At 36.0% G+C, this 21,601-nt stretch overlaps 1 protein-coding gene across 4 annotated transcripts in view; it reads left to right on the forward strand.

Moving 5' to 3' along the window:
* The window catches only part of LOC148947334 (uncharacterized), a 222,110-nt gene that overhangs the window by 37,602 nt on the left and 162,907 nt on the right, over window positions 1-21,601 (forward strand). For 3 of the 4 annotated variants that reach the window (XM_089097024.1, XM_089097023.1, XM_089097022.1), the window contains exon 4: window positions 7,141-7,212. The exons of the other annotated variant lie outside the window; for it this stretch is intronic. In XM_089097024.1, the coding sequence (XP_088953150.1) occupies window positions 7,141-7,212 (72 nt within the window). The remainder of the gene's footprint in view (window positions 1-7,140; window positions 7,213-21,601) is intronic. 4 annotated transcript variants of the gene reach the window in all.

The raw sequence follows: 21,601 nt of genomic DNA on the forward strand, positions 1-21,601 counted from the left end.
AAATGCAAAATTCAACATTCTTGTAGCCAGGAGCTTGAAACCTCTACAGTAGGGTTCTCTGGTATGCTGAATCTGATGGAGTGATTTTCATTGAGATCAATTGATGTTTTGTTTTTTTCCGTTTTTTCAAAATTGGGCAAATTTTCTCAGGTTCGTTGCCTTTGATGGATACCATTAAATTTGATGAATTTTACATGTTTTGAATAAGTATCAAAATTCAATTCTTTTGATGTATCTATTGTTATCAAGACTCTGTTTCTTTGTGTTCCGGTTACTATTGAGCCATATCGATCCTTATTTACGGTTCGTTATCACGAACTGTTTGATCATTTTGCCAAAACTATTGGGAAGAAAATAGTTGTACCTCAAACGGCTTAAGTCAGTCTTAATCAGGCTCACAAAAGGTATTTCGGGCATCGAAGTTCTTCGATTAATGTTTACATAATACTTTGAGAGATGGCTCATTCGAGCGGAAATCAAAAGTTCTGCTGCCCATTTTAAGTGACCAAAAAATGAAGGGCAACTAGGCCCCCTCCCACGATCATATTTTCCCAAAGTCACCCGATCAAAATTTTGAGATGACTAGGTAAAATATAATAACTATGTCTTTGAGGATGACTTAATACCCCACAGTCCCCGGGGGAAGGGCTTCAAGTTATGAACTTTGCCCAATGTTTACATGTAGAATTGGTTATTGGGTAGTATCCAGACGTTTTCAGGGGAATTTTTTTTCTGGTAGTGGGGGGTGTCTGGGGTTACGTGGGAGGATCTTGGGAAGTTTTCATGAGGGAAGGGACATTGCTATGAAGGAAGCGCTGGATTTCCCAGCATTATTTATAAAACCATAAAAACAAGTTTTTTCAACTGAAAGTAAGGAGCAACATCAAAACTTAAAACGAACAGAAATTATTACGTATGTGAGGGGTTCGTCCCCTTGTCAATACCTCGCTCTTTACGCTAAAGTTTTTTTTAGTGCTTTCAAAAGAGCTTTTTATTCTAATTAAACTGCCTTTGTGATTAAGGGGTCATCCTTAAAGAATTGGAACACTGTTCAAACTTTAGCGTAAAGAGCGAGGTATTGACTAGGGGGTGAACCCCCTGATATACGTAATAAAAATATACGAATATTGAAGTTCGTTACGTAAGTTAGTTTGTAAGATACGTATATTTATTACTAATAAAAACGTAAATAAGATTAAAAGTTCTAATGTCCTTTTTAAATAACCAAAAAAATTGGAGGGCAGCTAGGCCCCCTCCTCCACCCATATCTTCTCGAAATCGTCCGATCAAAATTTCGAGAAAGCTATTTAGCCAAAAAAGTAAAATTAACATGCAAATTCGTTTTAATTATTCATGTACGGTGAGCCAAAATCAAAACCTGCATTAATTCAAAAACGTTCAGAAATTAATAAAAAAACAAGTTTCCTAACTGAAAGTAATGAGCGACATCAAAACTTAAAACGAACAGAAATTATTCCGTATATGAAAGGGGCTGTCCCCTCCTCAATGCCTCGCTCTTTACGCTAAAGTTTGACTCTTTCTCACAACTCTATTATTTAAAATAAAATAAAAAATAGCGTAAAGAGCAAGGCGTTGAGGAGGGGACAGCCCCTTTCATATACGGAACAATTTCTTTTCGTTTTAATTTTTAATGTCACTCCTTACTTTCAGTAAAAAAAACCTGTTTTTTTTATTTAATTTTTAAAAGATGTCATATGTGATAAAATCTTTTATCAACAACTTATCAAGCGTGATATAGCTCAAATGGTTTTATTCGTGTTTGTAGACAAAGTAAAAGTATTTAAATACTCTTCCTTACCATTCTTGTCAAACTAGAAACATAGTATCTATGTCATTATTTACAACTTGTTAATAATTAATTTTGTATTCTTATTTGTACATCGTTTTTTGTATGTTTTAATTGGCCATATGATTGGATAAAATTTTATATCTTGTGAGCCAAGAAATTCGTCTTAAATACATTATGTATATATAGAATTGATTTTTGAAGGGGACATGATCTTTTGTGAATTTTCTACAAGGAGGCCGCAGTATCCGTTTTAGAGGCTTAAACGTTGGCTATTGAATATTTTTGCAAGGTCTTTTATACTGTTGTAAACCTATCCGGTGTACATCTGGTTGCTGTGAGAATTAAATAGATTTGGATTTAAATTCAGGTGTGAAAGATCGAGACCCAAAAGGTGTTTGGAATGCCATTTAGGCAGTCCATTTTTGTTGGTTCACGCAGTCAGGGGGCATGGCTTCAGGGTAAAGTTGGGTAGTGCCTAGGTATTTAGAAGCAATTAATCTGAAAAATCATTTATACTGAATTCTGCGTTGAACAATATCCTTTTTATTTAATAATAACAACGGACATAATTAGATTATTCTTTGTACCATAAGTTCGTACAGCCATTACTTTAATAAGGATATATGAAGATTTTTAAAGGAGCTGAGGGGAAGTTGGGTGCAGAAAAGATGTATTTTTGATGCTTAAGTTCGAAAATTTGCATATTTTATGGCGTTTTGCCATAGTTGTTTAAATCGTTCAATAGGAAGGAATTGCTGCTGCTGTTCACCGATATGCTACATTATATGGTAAACACGAAAGAAGTCAAGTTTGGTTAATGCTAATGAAATAAAATAGGATGAATATATAATAGTTTAGTTACAAATTTCGGCTATATATTTGTACATTAGGGGTGGGGGTAAAGCATAGCATATATTAAATAGATAACCTAACCTAACCTACGTATCCTTTCCCCCCTAAATCCCCCAAAAAACAACAGTTTAAATATTGTAAACGCAATGAATACCACGCTTTGCATTCTATTTCTCTATTGCAAATACCCGGTTGACGGGTTTCCTGTCTGGTTTCCTTGTACAGTCTATAGCGGTGTTTACCACATAATGCACAAGTGCCGTTTAATTTGACAGACTAGTGGTTGAATCTCAAAATTATATTAATTTAATCCCATGAAGAATTAGTTCCAAAAAGGCGCCTTAGTGAATACATCCACAGACGTCCAAAGAACTGAGAGGAGGCTCAGAACCTTTTTTGAAAATGAGGGAGGGGGGTCCGAAACTTCCAGAAATTTTGTTTTTAGCTCCAACCATTCGGATATTTCCATCTTTTGAACTTCTTTATGTTATTATTTTTAGAAAGACATTTTTCGCTGGGAATCTCTATTTTAATCACTGAATTCTTCGTGATGCATGAACAGCGCAGATATAGGCTACACTAATAGAAAAACTCAAGTTAACGAAAAAAATTTAAAGAAGATTTTTCCAGATAATGAAACGGAAAAAAACTTCATAGTAGATTGATTTTATCTTCAATATTTATTATTGATGGACGCCAGAGAATTTTAAGAATCAAACAAAAGTACAAAAAAGGCGAATGCGGAAAATATAAAAACACATTGGAAATAAACGTAATAATTCCAATATCTTTGGGAAGGGCCTTTGGCCCATGATCTACTCTCACGCTCTGTGTGCCTGTATATGTTGACCAGTTTCTGAAAGTTTCTTTCTCGTAGTACAAAAAATATCTAAGCTAGTAAAAAGCTGCTCTCCTCCACCTTTGCCAAAATGGAATATCATAAACTCATGAAAGTAAATATACGAAAAGGGGTGATATATCTTTCTACCGATTGTGGCAATGAAGTTTGCTTCAAAGGCAACTACCCAGACGAAGTTAACCCTTAACTTAAGGTCTGTGGCGACGCTTTCCTCGTTGATGCCAGTTTGATTACACGGGTTGTTGATTATTACACATTTGAGCTTGCTGCTGAAAGTTTGACTTTTAATATTTCAGCAGAGGCCATAAGAAACTGGCCTTAAAATGGAAGTGCGTCGCCGTTTCTTTCAGGCGGGACTTCCTGTTATGATCAACACTATCTCGGCAGTTTAATTCTTGGTCATTTGATTACTTTGCAAGATAGCGCCCAGAAGAGTTTGGCTATTTCTTTATGTTGGTTACGCCCCTGACAAAACACGACGTTCCTCTTCTCTGCTTAAAATATGGTCAGGTGTAGTATTTCTTCTCAGTAGAGACAAGTGAAATATTTTCTCAGTACTGACGCGTTTTACGAATATTGGAGCTTTTAGGCTGGCTTTGATGTTTAAGAGTTCAGTTCCATGGTCTATACAGGCCATGGCGCCTTTGTGGGGTTTTTGTAGATTTTTATTTAATTATTTTACTGGGTACTTGTCTAGAATCCAGAAAACACATGAGAAGTGAAGTTTTATCAATGCTAATGAAATAAAACAAAATAGGATGAAAATATAACAGTTTAGAAACAAATTTGTGCTAAGGGCCTATATTTAAACATTAGGGGTTTGGGGGTAAAGCATAGCATATACATACATATACGTGTATTTAAAAACCAGTGGCTATATATACAAAAATAAACAAAAAGAAGGTACTTGTGCATTATATTGTACACGCGAAAGAAGTCAAGTTTGGTCAATGCTAATGAAATGTAATAAAACAGGATGAATGTATAATAGTTTAAAAACAAATTTGGACTATATATTTGCCCATTAGGTGGGGGGGGCGGGTGATGGTGTGTAAAGCCTAGCATATACTAAATACGTAACCTAACCTAAGCTAGGTACCTTTTCCCCCCCTAAACCCCAAAAAACAATAGTTTAAATATTGTAAACACAAAGACAAACCACGCATTGCCATCGATTTATCTCTAGCAAATATATATATGATAGATTTCCATTACTATTTTCTTGTAAAGCCTAAAGCGATATTCACCACAAAATGCACAAGTACCAAAAATAACAATAAAGAAAGAAAACTAGCAATGAACAAATTTAAACTACTGCGTCTCTCCGCGCCGTCAGACCTTTCTCTATAAAACAACCTAACGCAATAATTAGGTCCCTCGAAGTAGTCCCCAAAACACCCGGGAGCAGCGGTACATCCCCACGAAATAATTTATCCCCAAAATTCACCAAACTTTGGCATCTACTCAGAAAATGGTCCATCCCATCCTCTAACTCCCCACAGAGGGGGCAGGCACGCCTACCTCCCGAGCCATCCTCATCATAAGACTCCCAGTATCCTTTACGCAGTGGTGTGCAATTTTCGCGTGCCTGCAACCAGCACTTAACGGTTCTCCACGGTAGATTTAGCTTCAAATAAAATTCCTCTCCATGCACATCTTTAATCTGTTCATAAAAACGCAGGCCACTAGACTTTTCCAGACCCGTTAGCCAAACCTGTATCTGTTGGTCCCGAAAGCGCGATGCAAATCTACCAAGGAAATCTTCAGGTTACCTACAGGACCTTGCCCCTCATTCCATGCCCATGATAAACCAGCATTTTCCAACAGGGCTTTAACCTGGTTGGGCCATGCTGCCTTCTTGGTAAAACTCAACATATCTGTGTAGGCCGCTTTCGCCAGGCGGTTATCAGGCAAGCGCGTAACCTGTAACCAAAACTTAATCATTTGTATAGTCTTCATATGACGTAGATCCCGCAAACCCAAATCGCCCTTTAGGACCAAACTACCAAAATTATTTTCGAAGCCTATAACTCTTTAAAATACATAAACTGCAGAGATCCCGGTTGTTTTACCGTTGTAGTCTCCCACAACTCACAGCCATAATGGGCAACAGGTAGGACTTTAGTCGTAAAAAGGTACTTGTGCATCTTCATATTTTTAATTCCCATGATATGTTTTTGTCGAAGTAGAGCACAAGCAGCTGCCTTACCTAACCTAACCTAGGTACCTTTTTTGCCCCTTCAACCCCGAAAAACTAAAGTTTAAATCTTTGTCACAGAGTGAGCAATGCCTCACAAGCAGCGAAAACCTGTTTTCATTAGGATTTCATTAGATTCTAGATGCGGTTCATCGCCTGTTTTCTGGATTCTAGACAAGTACCTTTTACTGTTATATGGAAAATAAATAAAAGTTCAACAAAACCTATAACTCCTATTCCTATTCCAATATACATAAAACCTATTATATAAAACCTAATATATAAAACCTTTTATATATTATATATAAACAGTTTATATATTATATATAAATTATAATATTATATATATATTATATTATATATTATATATGTTATATATATTATATATAATATTATATATTATATATATTATGTATATATTATATATAAAAAGGTTTATATATTATATATAAAACCTAAATATAAAACCTATTCCAATGCATTGAATTTTGAAAATTTCTACGGCCGAGATAGCCTATAAGCTCACCCAATATTTGTTTAACTGTTTTTTATGATGACTTGGCCTAACTTCTCTGGGCGAATCTTATTCTATTAATTTGAATTATCTCAAAGTGTCAGGTGTTCTATGAAACGGCAGTTTACCCTCCGCATATGTACAATTCTTAAAGGATAAAAAAGAAGAAAAAAAAGATATATGGGTCTATTCCTTTGTTGCAGGGGATATTTTGCACGATTCTTGAAGTCAGCTAGAAAATTAGTTCACATTGTTTACTGATCACTTCCCCGAGCTATGTCGTCGACGATTTGGTTATAGCTGATAGTTGACACTTTCTTCATTTTTGTGTTCGAGGACAATTTGGTTTTGTCTGCTAATGCGGACAAAAAATATCTTTCAGTGCTATCGATTGTGTTGTGGGTAAAAGCCGGAGTTGTAAAGGGTTTAGCCTAACAAAGGATTTACGTACCAGCCGGGTAAGTAGGCAAGTACTAAAGGGGATAGGAGATAGGTCATTAGGCATGTCCATGAAATCTCGAGAATTTCCGTCCCCTCCCAGTAGCTATTAACATTTTACGAAAAATGTAAAGAATTACATTTTTACGAACTCGTCGAAATTCCTATTATTTGCGTGCTTGTATTTTATTTAATTTGCCCCCGCTCTTCTTGAAGTAAATTTCCGTGTTGTTTAGCTCTGCTTTTCAAACATTTTGCAAATTCTCATATTTCATCCAGTTCTTTAACTCTTCAAGTGCATTGAGTGCATTTTGGGCTTCAGGAAGGTTTATTATTGAAATTTTTAGTATTTCAGCCGTTTTTTGGGAACTTTGGACACTCTGAAAGATATATGTTGCCTTCGCAAAAAGCTTAAAAATATCATATAGAAATGAAAAGAGAAGTAGTTCACTTAGCATTTATATTTTCAGGGATGCGAGCTCGAATCAGATCAGCTGGTTAAATTCTTCAGTTTTTGAATCAAAGCAAAACTTCACCGATTTGTAAGTTCATTCATTTTCGGTTCTCTTTATCATTTTCTCGTTCTCTTGTTTTATTTTAGTTTGTCTAATTAGACTCAGTGTAGTTCGCCGTTCATAATATAATCGTCAAATAAATTGATTTTATACTTTGCCTTCATCAGGGTTGAAGCATTAACTGCAGCCGAATGATCTGAAAAAAGGGACATTAAAAAAAAAGTCAGACTGGGAAAAAATAGTATAGTGAGGCAAATTAGTAGAGAGGGCCTATCGACTCCCACGCGACACCCGTGCTGCCATCTACAACTTTTTTACATAATTTATGCATGTTTTTATGGTTTTTGTCAGTGAGAATGAAAAAACAGGATTTTTCTCACTTTGATGAATGTTTCTTGGACGGTTATGAGTGTTGGTCAATTTATTTGTTGTTTTTTTGGATGTCAACATTAATTTATGTCTTTTTTATGGTTTTTGTCACTGAGAATGAAAAAACAGGATTTTTCTCACTTTGATGTATTTCCAAGGAGAATTGTTTCCGGGCGAAGTTTATTAATGTCTTTGGTGTTCGTCCAGGAGAATTGTTTCCGGGTGAAGTTTGCAAATGCGCATTAACGGTGGGGAAGAGATATTTTGATCTTAGAGATGAAGAGATTAATGCGGGAAAGGGTTTCCTAGTAATTTCAAATGTGACATCGCAGGGATGCCAAAACAAAAGGAACACGCAGAAATTACATTTAGGGGTTATTTGGGCGAAACCGTTTTAGACATTTTAGGGAATTATTTCGGCGAAACAGTTAGAGACATTTTAAAAGATGATTTTAGAAGATGTTTTAGAAGAGGATTTGAGGGTGAAACTCTATGGTCATTATAATACGCAAGTTGTATTTAAACAGTGTCGTGAGGTCCTCTACCCCAGCCCCAATGGGCCCCGACCCCCCATACCCCAACCCAAAGGCCCCTCGACCCACCAAAATGCCCCAAATGCCCCCCCCCCCCCAAGTGCCCCCGGGCCCCCACATTTTTTTGTTTGCATGTCTGGGTTGATGTTTGCAAGTCCAAGTATTTGTCATTGTTGGTTTGTATATCTAAAGTGCATATCTTTCTCTGTTTGCATGTCTGATTCTATTTGTTTGCATGTCTGGGTTGGTGTTTGCAAGTCCAAGTATTTGTCGTTGTGGTTTGTATATCTAAAGTGCCTGTATTTCTCAGTTTGCATGTCTGATTCTATTTGTTTGCATGTCTGGGTTGGTGTCTGCAAGTCCAAGTATCTGTCTTTGTTGGTTTGTATATCTAAAGTGCCTATCTTTCTCTGGTTGTATGTCTGATTCTATTTGTTTGCATGTCTGGGTTGGTGTTTCCAAGTCCAAGTATTTGTCTTTGTTGCTTTGTACATCTAAAGTGCCTGTCTTTCTCTGTTTGCATGTCTGATTCTATTTGTTTGCATGTCTGGGCTGGTGTTTGCAAGTCCAAGTATCTGTCTTTGATGGTTTATATATCTAAAGTGCCTGTCTTTCTCTGGTTGCAAGTCTGATTCTTTTTGTTTGCAGGTCTGGGTCGGTGTTTGCAAGTCCAAAGTATTTGTCTTTGTTGGTTTGTATATCTAAAGTGCATGTCTTTCTCTGTTTGTATGTCTGATTCTATTTGTTTGCATGTCTGGGTTGATGTTTGCAAGTCCAAGTATTTGTCTTTGTTGGTTTGTTTATCGGAAGTACCTGTCTTTCTCTATTTGCATGTCTGCTACTATTTGTTTGCATGTCTGGGATTGGTATTTGAAAGTACAAGTATCTGTCTTTGTTGGTTTGTATATCTAAAGTGACTGTCTTTCTCTGTTTGCATGTCTGATTCTATTTGTTTGCATGTCTGGGTTGGTGTTTTTCAAGTCCAAGTATTTGTGTTTGTTGGTTTATACATCTAAAGTGTATCTCTTTCTCTGTTTGCAGGTCTGATTCTATTTATTTGCATGTCTGGGTTGATTTTTTGCAAGTCCAAGTATTTGTCTTTGTTGGTTTGTATATTTAAAGTGCCTGTCTTTCTCTGTTTGCATGTCTTCTATTTGTTTGCATGACTGGGTTGGTGTTTGCAAGTCCAAGTATTTGTCTTTGTTGGTTTGTATATCTAAAGTGCCTGTCTTTCTCTGTTTGCATGTCTGATTCTATTTGTTTGCATTTCTGTGTGGATGTTTGCAAGTCCAAGTATTTATCTTTGTTGGTTTGTATATATAAAGTGCCTGTCTTTCTCTGTTTGCATGTCTGATTCTATTTGTCTACATGTCTGGGTTGGTGTTTGCAAGTCCAAGTATTTGTTTTTGTTGGTTTGTACATCTAAAATGCCCTGATTCTATTTGTTTGCATGTCGGGGTTGGTGTTTGCAAGTCAAAGAATATTTCTTGGTTTCTTTGTATATCTAAAGTGCATATATTTCTCTGTTTGGATGTCTGATTCTATTTGTTTGCATGTCGGGGTTGGTGTTTGCAAGTCTAAGTATTTGTCTTTGTTGGTTTGTATATCTAAAGTGCCTGTCTTTCTCTGTTTGCAGGTATGATTATATTTGTTTGCATGTCTGGGTTGGTTTTTTGCAAGTCCAAGTATTTGTATTTGTTGCTTTATATATCTAAAGTGCCTGTCTTTCTCTGTTTGTATGTCTGATTCTATTTGTTTGCATGTCTGGGTTGGTGTTTGCAAGTCCAAGTATTTGTGTTTGTTGGTTTGTATATCTAAAGTGCCTATCTTTCTCTGATTGCATGTCTGATTCTATTTGTTTGCATGTCTGGGTTGGTGTTTGCAAGTCCAAGTATCTCTTGTTGTTGGTTTGTATATCTAAAGTGCCTATCTTTCTCTGTTTTCATGTCTGATTCTACTTGTTTGCATGTCTGAGTTGGTGTTTGCAAGTCCAAGGCTAGATTAAGTTGGGCTAGATTAGGTTAGGTTAAGTTAGGTTAGCCTACATACGCGCGCATACGTTTTGCTACAACTGCAAGCATGCATAGTGAGAGAGAAATACAAAGTCGACCTGCAGGGATTTTCCGGCGAGTATGGTTAGGTCAGGTTAGGCTAGATTAAGTTAGGTTAGGTTAAGTTAGGTTAGGTTAGCCTACGTACGCGCGCGTACGTAAGCTAACCTAACCTAACTTAACCTAATCTAACCTAACTTAATCTAGCCTTGGACTTGCAAACACCAACTCAGAAATGCAAACAAATAGAATCAGACATGCAAACAGAGAAAGACAGGAACTTTAGATATTCAAACCAACAATGACAAATTCTCGGACTTGCAAACACCAACCCAGACATGCAAACAGAGAAAGACAGGCACTTTAGACATACAAACCAAGAAAGACAAATTCTTAGATTTCCTAACACCAACCCACACATGCAAACAAAGAGAATAAGACATGAAAACAGAGAAAGACAGGATCTTTAGATATACCAACCAGCAATGACAAATACTTGGACTTGAAAATACTATCCTAGACATGCAAACAATATAATCACTCCTGCAAACAGAGAACGACAGGCACTTTAAATGTACAAACCAACAAAGACAAATTCTTGGACTTGCAAACACCAACCCAGACATGCAAACAAATAGAATCAGACATGCAGACAGAGAAAGACAGGCACTTTAGATATACAAACCAACAAAGACAAATACTTGGACTTGCAAACACCAACCCAGACATGCAAACAAATAGAATCAGACATGCAAACAAATATAATCAGACACACAAACAGAGAAAGACAGGTACTTTAGATATACAAAGCAACAGAGACAAATTCTTGGACTTGCAAACATCAACCCAGACATGCAAACAAATAGAATCAGACATGCAAACAGAGAAAGATAGGCACTTTAGATATACAAACCAACAAAGACAGATACTAGGACTTGCAAACACCAACCCTGACATGAAAATAAATAGAATCAGACCTTCGAACAAAGAAAGACATTTACTTTAGATATACAAACCAACAAAGACAATTACTTGGACTTGCAAACACCAACCCAGACATGCAAACAAATAGAATCAGACCTACGAACATAGAAAGAAATGTACTATAGATATACAAACCATCAAAGACAAATACTGGGACTTGTAAACACCAACCCAGACATGTAAACAAATAGAATCAGACATGCAAACAGAGAAAGACATGCACTTTAGATATACAAAACAACAAAGACATATAATTGGACTTGCAAACACCAACCCTTACATGAAAACAAATAGAATCAGACATGAAAACATAGAAAGATAGGCACTTTAGATATAAAAAGAAACAACGACACAAACTTGGACTTGTAAACACCAGCCCAGACATCCACACAATTAGAATCAGACACACAAACAGAGAAAGATAGGCACTTTAGATATACAAACCAACAAAGACAAATACTTAGAGTTGCAAACACGAACCCAGACATGCAAACAAATAGAATCAGACATGCAAACAGAGAAAGACAGGCACTTTAGATATACAAACCAACAACGACAAATACTTGGACTTGCAAACATCAACCCAGACATGCAAACAAATAGAATCATACATGCAAACAGAGAAAGACATGAACTTTAGATATACAAACCAACAAAGACAGATACTTTGACTTGCAAACACCAAACCATACATGCAAACAAATAGAATCAGACAAGCAAACAGAGAAATACATGCACTTTAGATATACAAACAAACAACGACACATACTTGGACTTGCAAACACCAGCTCAGACATGCAAACAAATAGAATCAGACATGCAAACAGAGAAAGATAGGCACTTTAGATATACAAACCAACAAAGACAAATACTTGGACTTGTAAACGCCAACCTAGACATGCATACAAATAGAATCAGACATGCAAACAGAGAAAGACAGGCACTTTAGATATACAAACCAACAAAAGACAAATAATTGGACTTGTAAACACCAACCCAGACATGCAAACAAATAGAATCAGACATGCAAACAGAGAAAGACAGGCACTTTAGATATACAAACCGACAAAGAAAAATACTTCGACTTGCAAACACCAACCCAGACATGTAAACAAATAGAATCAGACATGCAAACAGAAAAAGACATGCACTTTAGATATACAAACCAACAAAGACAAAATTCTTGAACTTGCAAACATCAACCCAGACATGCAAACAAATAGAATCAGACATGCAAACAGAGAAAGACATGCACTTTAGATATACAAACCAACAAAGACAAATACTTGGACTTGCAAACACCAGCCCAGACATGCAAACAAATATAATCAGACACACAAACAGAGAAAGACATGCACTTTAGATATACAAAGCAACAAAGATAAATTCTTGGACTTGCAAACATCAACCCAGACATGCAAACAAATAAAATCAGACAATCAAACAGAGAAAGACAGTCATTTTAGATATAAAAGCCAACAAAAACAAATTCTTGTACTTACAAACACCAGCCCAAACATGTAAACAAATAGAATCAGACATGCAAACAGAGAAAGACAGGTACTATAGATATACAAACCAACAAAGACAAATACTTGGACTTGCAAACACCAGCCCAGACATGCAAACAAATAAAATCAGACATGCAAACAGAGAAAGACATGCACTTTAGATATACAAACCAACAAAGACAAATACTTGGACTTGTAAATACCAACCCAGACATGCAAACAAAAAGAATCAGACAAGCAAACAGAGAAAGACAGGTACTTTAGATATACAACCAAACAAACACACATACTTGTACTTGAAAACACCCATCCATAATTGCAAAAAAATATAATCAGACATGCAAATAGATAAATATAGTCACTTTTGATACACAAACCACCAAATAAATATGCTTGGACTTGGAAACACTAACCCAGAAATACAAACAAATAGAATCAGACACACAAACAGAGAAAGACAGGCACTTTAGATATACAAACCAACAAAGACAAATACTTGGAATTGCAAACACCAACCCAGACATGCAAACAAATAGAATCAGACATGTAAACAGAGAAACAGAGTCACTTTAGATATACAAACCAACAAAGACAAATACTTGGACTTGCAAACACCAACCCAGACATGCAAACAAGTAGAATCAGACATGCAAACAGAGAAAGACAAGCACTTTAGATATATATACCAACAATGAAATATACTTGAAATCTCAAACCCCCGACCACACCAGCTAACAAGAAAAAAAATAAATGAAACGATGCATAAACAGGAACTTTATATATTCATTCAAATATCGAAAGAAAAATGTACTAGAAAACATAGAAAAGGAAAAACCCAAACATAGTATAATAAGAACAAAGACAGAAAGAAAGGCACTTTAGATATACAAACCAACAAAGAGAAATACTTGGACTTGCAAACACCAACCCAGACATGCAAACAAATAAAATCAGACATAAAAACAGATAAAGAAAGGCACTTTAGATATTCAAACCAACAAAGACAAATACTTGGACTTGCAAACACCAACCCAGACATAAAAACAAATATAATCAGACATGCAAAAATATAAAGATAGTCACTTTATATATATAAACCAACAAAGACAAATACTTGGACTTGCAAAACACCAACCCAGACATGCAAACAAATAGAATCAGACATGCAAACAGAGAATGACATGCACTTTAGATATACAAACCAACAAAGACAAATACTTGGACTTGCAAACACCAATCCCGACATGCAAACAAATAGAATCAGACATGAAAACAGAGAAAGACAGGCACTTTAGATATACAGACCAACAAAGACAAATACATGGACTTGCAAACACCAACCCAGACATGCAAACAAATAGAATCAGACATGCAAACAGAGAAAGACAGGCACTTTATATATACAAACCAACAAAGACAAATACTTGGACTTGCAAACACCAACACATGCAAACAAATAGAATCAGACATGTAAACCGAGAACGTAAGGCAGTTTAGATACGCATATCATCATAGATAAATACTTGAACTTACAAACACGAACCCAGGCATGTAGACACATAGAATATGATATTCTAACTGAGACAAACAGACAGTATAGATAAATACACAGACAGAGACAAATACTTTGACTTGCAAACACCAACACAGACATGCAAACAAATAGAATCAGACATGCAAACAGAGAAAGAGAGACAGTTTAGATATACAAACCAACAAGCACAAATACTTGGACTTGCAAACACGAACCCAGTCATGCAAACAAATAGAATCAGACATGCAAGCAGAGAAAAGACAGGCACTTTAGATATACAAACCAACAAAGACAAATACTTGGACTTGCAAAAAATCAACCCAGACATGCAAACAAATAGAATCAGACATGCAAACAGAGAAAGATAGGCACTTTAGATGTATAAACCAACAAAGACAAATACTTGGACTTGAAAAACACCAACCCAGACATGCAAACAAATAGAATCAGACATGCAACCAGAGAAAGACAGGCACTTTAGATATACAAACCAACAAAGACAAATACTTGGACTTGTAAACACCAACCCAGACATGTAAACAAATACAATCAGACATGCAAACAGAGAAAGACTGTCACTATAGATATACAACCCAACAAAGAAAAATACTTGGACTTGGAAACACCAACCCAGACATTCAAACAAATAGAATCAGACACACAAACAGAGAAAGACATGCACTTTAGATATACAAACCAACAAAGACAAATACTTTGGACTTGCAAACACCAACCCAGACATGCAAACAAATAGAATCAGACATGAAAACAGAGAAAGACATGCACTTTATATATAAAAAACAACAAAGACAGATACTTGGACTTGCAAACACCAACCGCGACATGCAAACAAATAGAATCAGACATGCATACAGAGAAAGATAGGCACTTTAGATATACAGACCAACAAAGACAAATTCTTGGACTTGCAAACACCAACCCTGACATGCAAACAAATAGAATCACACATGCAAACAGAGAAAGACAGGCACTTTAGATATACAAACCAACAAAGACAAATACTTGGACTTGCAAACACCAACCCAGAAATGTAAACAAATAGAATCAGACATGCAAACAGAGAAAGACAGGCACTTTAGATATACAAACCAACAAAGACAAATACTTGGACTTGCAAACACCAACCCCGACATGCAAACAAATATAATCAGACATGCAAACAGAGAAAGATAGGCACTTTAGATATACAAAACAAAAAAGACAGATACTAGGAATTGCAAACACCAACCCAGACACGAAAACAAATAGAATAAGACATGCGAATCGAGAAAGAGAGGCACTTTATATGTAAAAAACAACAACGAAAAATACTTGGAATTACAAACACCAATCCCCGACATCTACCCAAATATAATCAGACATGCAACCAGAGAAAGACAGGCACTTTAGATATATAATCCATCAAAGACAGATACTTGGACTTGCAAACACCAACCTAGACATGCAAACAAATAGAATCAGACATGCAAACAGAGAAAGACAGGCACTTTAAATATACAAACCAACAAAGACAAATACTTGGACTTGCAAACAACAACCCAGACATGCAAACAAATAGAATCAGATATGCAAACAGAGAAAGATAGGCACTTTAGATGTACAAAGCAACAAAGACAAATACTTAGACTTGCAAACAACAACCCAGACATGCAAACAAATAGAATCAGATATGCAAACAGAGAAAGATATGCACTTTAGATATACAAACCAACAAAGACAGATACTTGGACTTGCAGACACCAGCCCAGACATGCAAACAAATAGAATCAGACACGCAAACAGAGAAAGATAGGCTTGTTAGATATACAAACCAACAACGACAAATACTTTGACTTGTAAACACCAACCCAGACTTGCAAACAAATACAATCAGACATGCAAACAGAGAAAGACATGCACTTGAGATATACAAACCCTCAAATAAAAATACTTGGACTTGCAAACACCAACCCAGACATGTAAACAAGTAGAATCAGACATGAAAACAGAGAAAGATAGGCACTTTAGATATACAAACCAACAACGAGAGATACTTGGACTTGCAAACACCAACTCCGACATGCAAACAATTAGAATCAGACATTCAAACACAGAAAGATAGTCATTTTAGATATACAAACCAACAACGACAAATACTTTGACTTGCAAACACCAACCCAGACTTGCAAACAAATAGAATCAGACATGTAAACAGACAAAGACAGGAACTTTCGATATATAAACCAACAAAGACAAATACTTGGACTTGCAAAACACCAACCCAGACATGCAAACAAATAGAATCAGACATGCAAACAGAGAATGACATGCACTTTAGATATACAAACCAACAAAGACAAATACTTGGACTTGCAAACACCAACCCAGACATGCAAACAAATAGAATCAGACATGCAAACAGAGAAAGACAGGCACTTTAGATATACAAACCAACAAAGACAGATTCTTGTACTTGCAAACATCAACCTCGACTTGCAAACAAATAGAATCAGAAATGTAAACAAAGAAAGACGGGAAATTTAGATATGCAAACCAACAAAGACAAATACTTTGACTTGCAAACACCAACCCAGACATGCAAACAAATAGAATCAGACATGCAAACAGAGAAAGACAAGTACTTTCGATATACAAACGAACAAAGACAAATACTTGGACTTGCAAACACCAACCCAGACATGTAAACAAATAGAATCAGACATGCAAACTGAGAAAGACAGGCACTTTAGATATGCAAACCAACAAAGAAAAATACTTGGACTTGCAAACATCAACCCAGACATGCAAACAAATAGAATCAGACATGCAAACAGAGAAAGAGAGACACTTTAGATATACAAACCAACAAAGACAAATACTTGGACTTGCAAACACGAACCCAGTCTTGCAAACAAATAGAATCAGACATGCAAGCAGAGAAAAGACAGGCACTTTAGATATACAAACCAACAAAGACAAATATTTGGACTTTCAAAAAATCAACCCAGACATGCAAACAAATAGAATCAGACATGCAAACAGAGAAAGATAGACACTTTAGATGTATAAACCAACAAAGACAAATACTTGGACTTGAAAAACACCAACCCAGACATGCAAACAAATAGAATCAGACATGAAACCAGAGAAAGACAGGCACTTTAGATATACAAACCAACAAATACAAATACTTGGACTTGCAAACACCAACCCAGACATGCAAACAAATAGAATCAGACACACAAACAGAGAAAGACAGGCACTTTAGATATACAAACCAACAAAGACAAATACTTTGGACTTGCAAACACCAACCCAGACATGCAAACAAAGAGAATCAGACATGAAAACAGAGAAAGATATGCACTTGAGATATACAAACCAACAAAGACAGATAGTAGGTCTGGCCAACACCAACCGGGACATGCATACAAATAGAATCAGACATGCAAACAGAGAAAGATAAGGCACTTTAAATATACAAACCAACAAATACAAATACTTGGACATGCAGACACCAGCCCAGACATGCAAACAAAAAGAATCAGACTTGCAACCAGAGAAAGACAGGCACTTTAGATATATAAACCATCAAAGACAGATACTTGGACTTGCAAACACCAGCCTAGACATGCAAACAAATAGAATCAGACATGTAAACAGAAAAAGACAGTCACTTTAGATATACAAAGCAACAAAGACAGATACTTGGACTTGCCAATAACAACCCAGACATGTAAACAAGTAGAATCAGATATGCAAACCGAGAAAGACATTCACTTTAGATATACAAATCAACAAAGACACATAGTTGGACTTGCAAACACCAACCCAGACATGCAAACAAATAGAATCAGACATGCAAACAGAGAAAGATAGGCACTTTAGATATACAAACCAACAAAGACAGATACTTGGACTTGCAGACACCAGCCCAGACATGCAAATAAATAGAATCAGACTTGCAAACAGAGAAAGACAGGCACTTTAGATATACAAACCACAACGACAAATACTTGGACTTGCAAACACCAACCCAGACATGCAAACAAATAGAATCAGACATGCAAACAGAGAAAGACAGGCACTTTAGATATACAAACCAACAATGACAAATACTTGGACTTGCAAACACTAACCCAGACATGCAAACAAATAGAATCAGACATGTAAACAGAGTAAGATATGCACTTTAGATATACAAAGCAACAAAGACAAATACTTGGACTTGCAAACATCAACCCAGACATGCAAACAAAAAAAATGTGGGGGCCCGGGGGCACTTGGGGGGGGGGACGGGGGACATTTGGGGGCTTTGAGGCATTTGGGTGGGTCAGGGGGCCTTTGGGTTGCGGTATGGGGGGTCGGGGCCCATTGGGGCTGGGGTAGAGGACCTCACAACACTGTTCAAATTCAACTTGTGTATTATAACGACCACAGAGTTTCACCCTCAAATCCTCTTCTAAAACATCTTTTAAAATGTCTAACTGTTTCGCCAAAATAATTCCCTAAAATGTCTAAAACGGTTTCGCCCAAATAACCCCTAAATGTAATTTCTGCGAGTTCCTTTTGTTTTGGCATCCCTGCGATGTCACATTTGAAATTCCTAGGAAACCCTTTCCCGCGTTAATCTCTTCATCTCTAAGATCAAAATATCTCTTCCTCACCGTTAATGCGCATTTGCAAACTTCGCCCGGAAACAATTCTCCTGGACGAACTCCAAAGACATTAATAAATTTCGCCCGGAAACAATTCTCCTTGGAAATACATAAAAGTGAGAAAAATCCTGTTTTTTCATTCGCAGTGACAAAAACCATAAAATAGACATAAATTGCTGTTGACATCCGAGAAAAACAACAAATAAATTGACCAACACACATAACCGTCCAAGAAACATCCATCAAAGTGAGAAAAATCCTGTTTTTTCATTCTCAGTGACAAAAACAATAAAACACATAAATTACTGTTGACATCCATGAAAAATAACAAATATATTAACCAACACTCATAACCATCCAAGAAACATCCATAAAAGTGAGAAAAATCCTGTTTTTTCATTCTCAGTGACAAAAACCATAAAAATATGCATAAATTATGTAAAAAAGTTGTAGATGGCAGCACGGGTGTCGCGTGGGAGTCGATAGACCCTCTACTCAAATTAACATGTAATTTTGATTGAGAAGAAGTGATGATCATTGTAATGCACCGTAAGCTGTATAGGCTTACTTAAATTTTCATAACATAAATGTGATTTCCATAATTCTTAGGAAAGGATGAAAGCCGTCCAATGGAGAGTTGGACTTAATTAAAGCCTTTGTGATTGAATGTGTTTTTTTGAAAACATTTTATAATTGGGGCATCAGTTCCCCAAAACCAAAAACTATCGAAAATCTTATTTTATCTGTGCTAGCTGCTGAACGTCTCCCATTTTTTTTTTCACAAGACACAATATCGAATGAGCTTTTTTGCTCTCGAATAAGATCGAATGAGCTCATTTAAAAATTTGAAGAAAAGCTAATTCGGAAGCAGTTTTTGAGTTCTAATAACCTTTGCAGGGTCGTATCCGGGATTCTTTTTCGGTGTTTTTTTTTTTTTTTTTTACAAAATATTTTCTTCGGGGGGGATGGGGTTACAAGAAAATTGTCAAAAACGCATGCAAATTTGTTTATATTCATTTTTGTTACGTTTTTACGAGTCGGAAAAACATTTCGAGGGGGGGGGTCAAACCCCCTAAACCTCCTATAAGGCCTTGAACCTTTATGACCGAAATTTGGCGCTGGCATTTAGAGATATCGCAGTGACAAAAGTGAGTCATGTCAGAAATTAATTTATCTAGAGAATAAAATGACGAATCATCAGGTTTGGTATGTTCAGGTCTTTGATTCCTTGATATAGGAATATATCTCCTCCTTTTTTCGATTCTGCGTGTATACTTTTACACTTTATTTTTGCTACAAACCCTATGGTACGCCAGCTTACTCCTTAAGAATAATTGACTTGGTGCCGACGTCGTTTGTTTCGGGGATCTCTAACCGTTAAAATGAAGGAATCTCAAATTTAATTTTAGAGAAGAAAGAATTACTGGTGTTCCTGCTTTGATTTCAATTCAAAATTTTGATTCTGATTTAAATTGTTCGGGGAAAAGGGGGGAATGTTTCCTCCCATTAAATTTGGATGTCTTCACATGTTCACTTTCTGCTTGCGCTTGCGATTCATATGATTTTACGCATTTCAATATTCTCAAATTGTGACCTTCAAGTAATCAGTTGTTGCTTTTGAAACATATGTATTTTAACTGAATACTTATATCCTTTTGTCAGGGAAGTAACCTCACGAACATTTGATGGTAGGGTCAAGATATTTAGTATAGGCTGAATTGCTATTTTAAGTCTCTTTTTAATGGTTTACTGAGTTATTAATGATGTTTCTGACTGGGAATTTCTTCTAATTTCGATTTCTCAGAGATTGCTGTTCCTTGCTAAACCAAACATTTTGGAAATGTTTAAATTAACATGTTTGCGTTTATATTCTGATTTAATTGTTTTGGCTTATTAAAGTAGCAAGGACATCAAAATGAAAGCATCTTATGCCCCCCCATACCATCAATGGTCTATTCATACCTGAAAATAGCGATTTTCTAAGATATTTCCTGTTGGCTTTTTAAAAAAATTATCAAGTTTTAGGGTAGTACTACATATTTGTCAGTGTTGTCAAGCTGAACCATGAAAAAAAGCAAAACTAATTAGTTGATTTTGACAATGCTTCTTGTCTATAAAAAATTCAAACATTAACGATGAGTTGATTTCCAAAGACAACACCGTCAAAAAAAGCTATATTTTTCTTAAGCTGTTTAGTCCCATATTTATTTCAGGTTATTTTTGCTCATTTTTTATGCATGTTTCTTTTTTTAATTTGGTGCCCGCTACTACTAAAATTACATATATGGGGGTCTTTTTCATTAAAAATTGGCTTCTCGATTTTCCCTGTATTGTTGGGTAAGTTTCTACCTAAACAGTTCAAAATGTCAGATTTCAATTTGACAATCTATGTCACTTTAAAGATATATTTTCATGTCGAGTTAGTGTAATATCTTAGTTTTACTCTTTTATTTGTTTATATTAATCCTAAATTTGTCCCTATTTTTTTATTGATATGCTACTAGTTTTAATTAAAAGTTTTGATTGCTATCGTTGGGCACTTTCCCATTATATGGGCCCCTAGGGTTAACCGCTATAGAGTAGGCAATGATAAAACCTGTTTTTGACGTGTTAGCCGCTTTAGACAATGATGGCGTGGTTTTCATTGCATATACGATATTAAACTGTGTTTTTTTGGGTTTAGAGGGGGGGGGGGGTACCTGGGTAAGGTTAGGCTATGTATTTAATATATGCTATGCTTTACCCTCCCCCCCTAATGTGCAAATATATAGCCCAC

The sequence above is a fragment of the Artemia sp. Qi Xiang Cuo genome, chromosome 11, assembly GCF_049724085.1.
Source record: "Artemia sp. Qi Xiang Cuo chromosome 11, ASM4972408v1, whole genome shotgun sequence".
NCBI lineage: Eukaryota > Metazoa > Arthropoda > Branchiopoda > Anostraca > Artemiidae > Artemia > Artemia sp. Qi Xiang Cuo.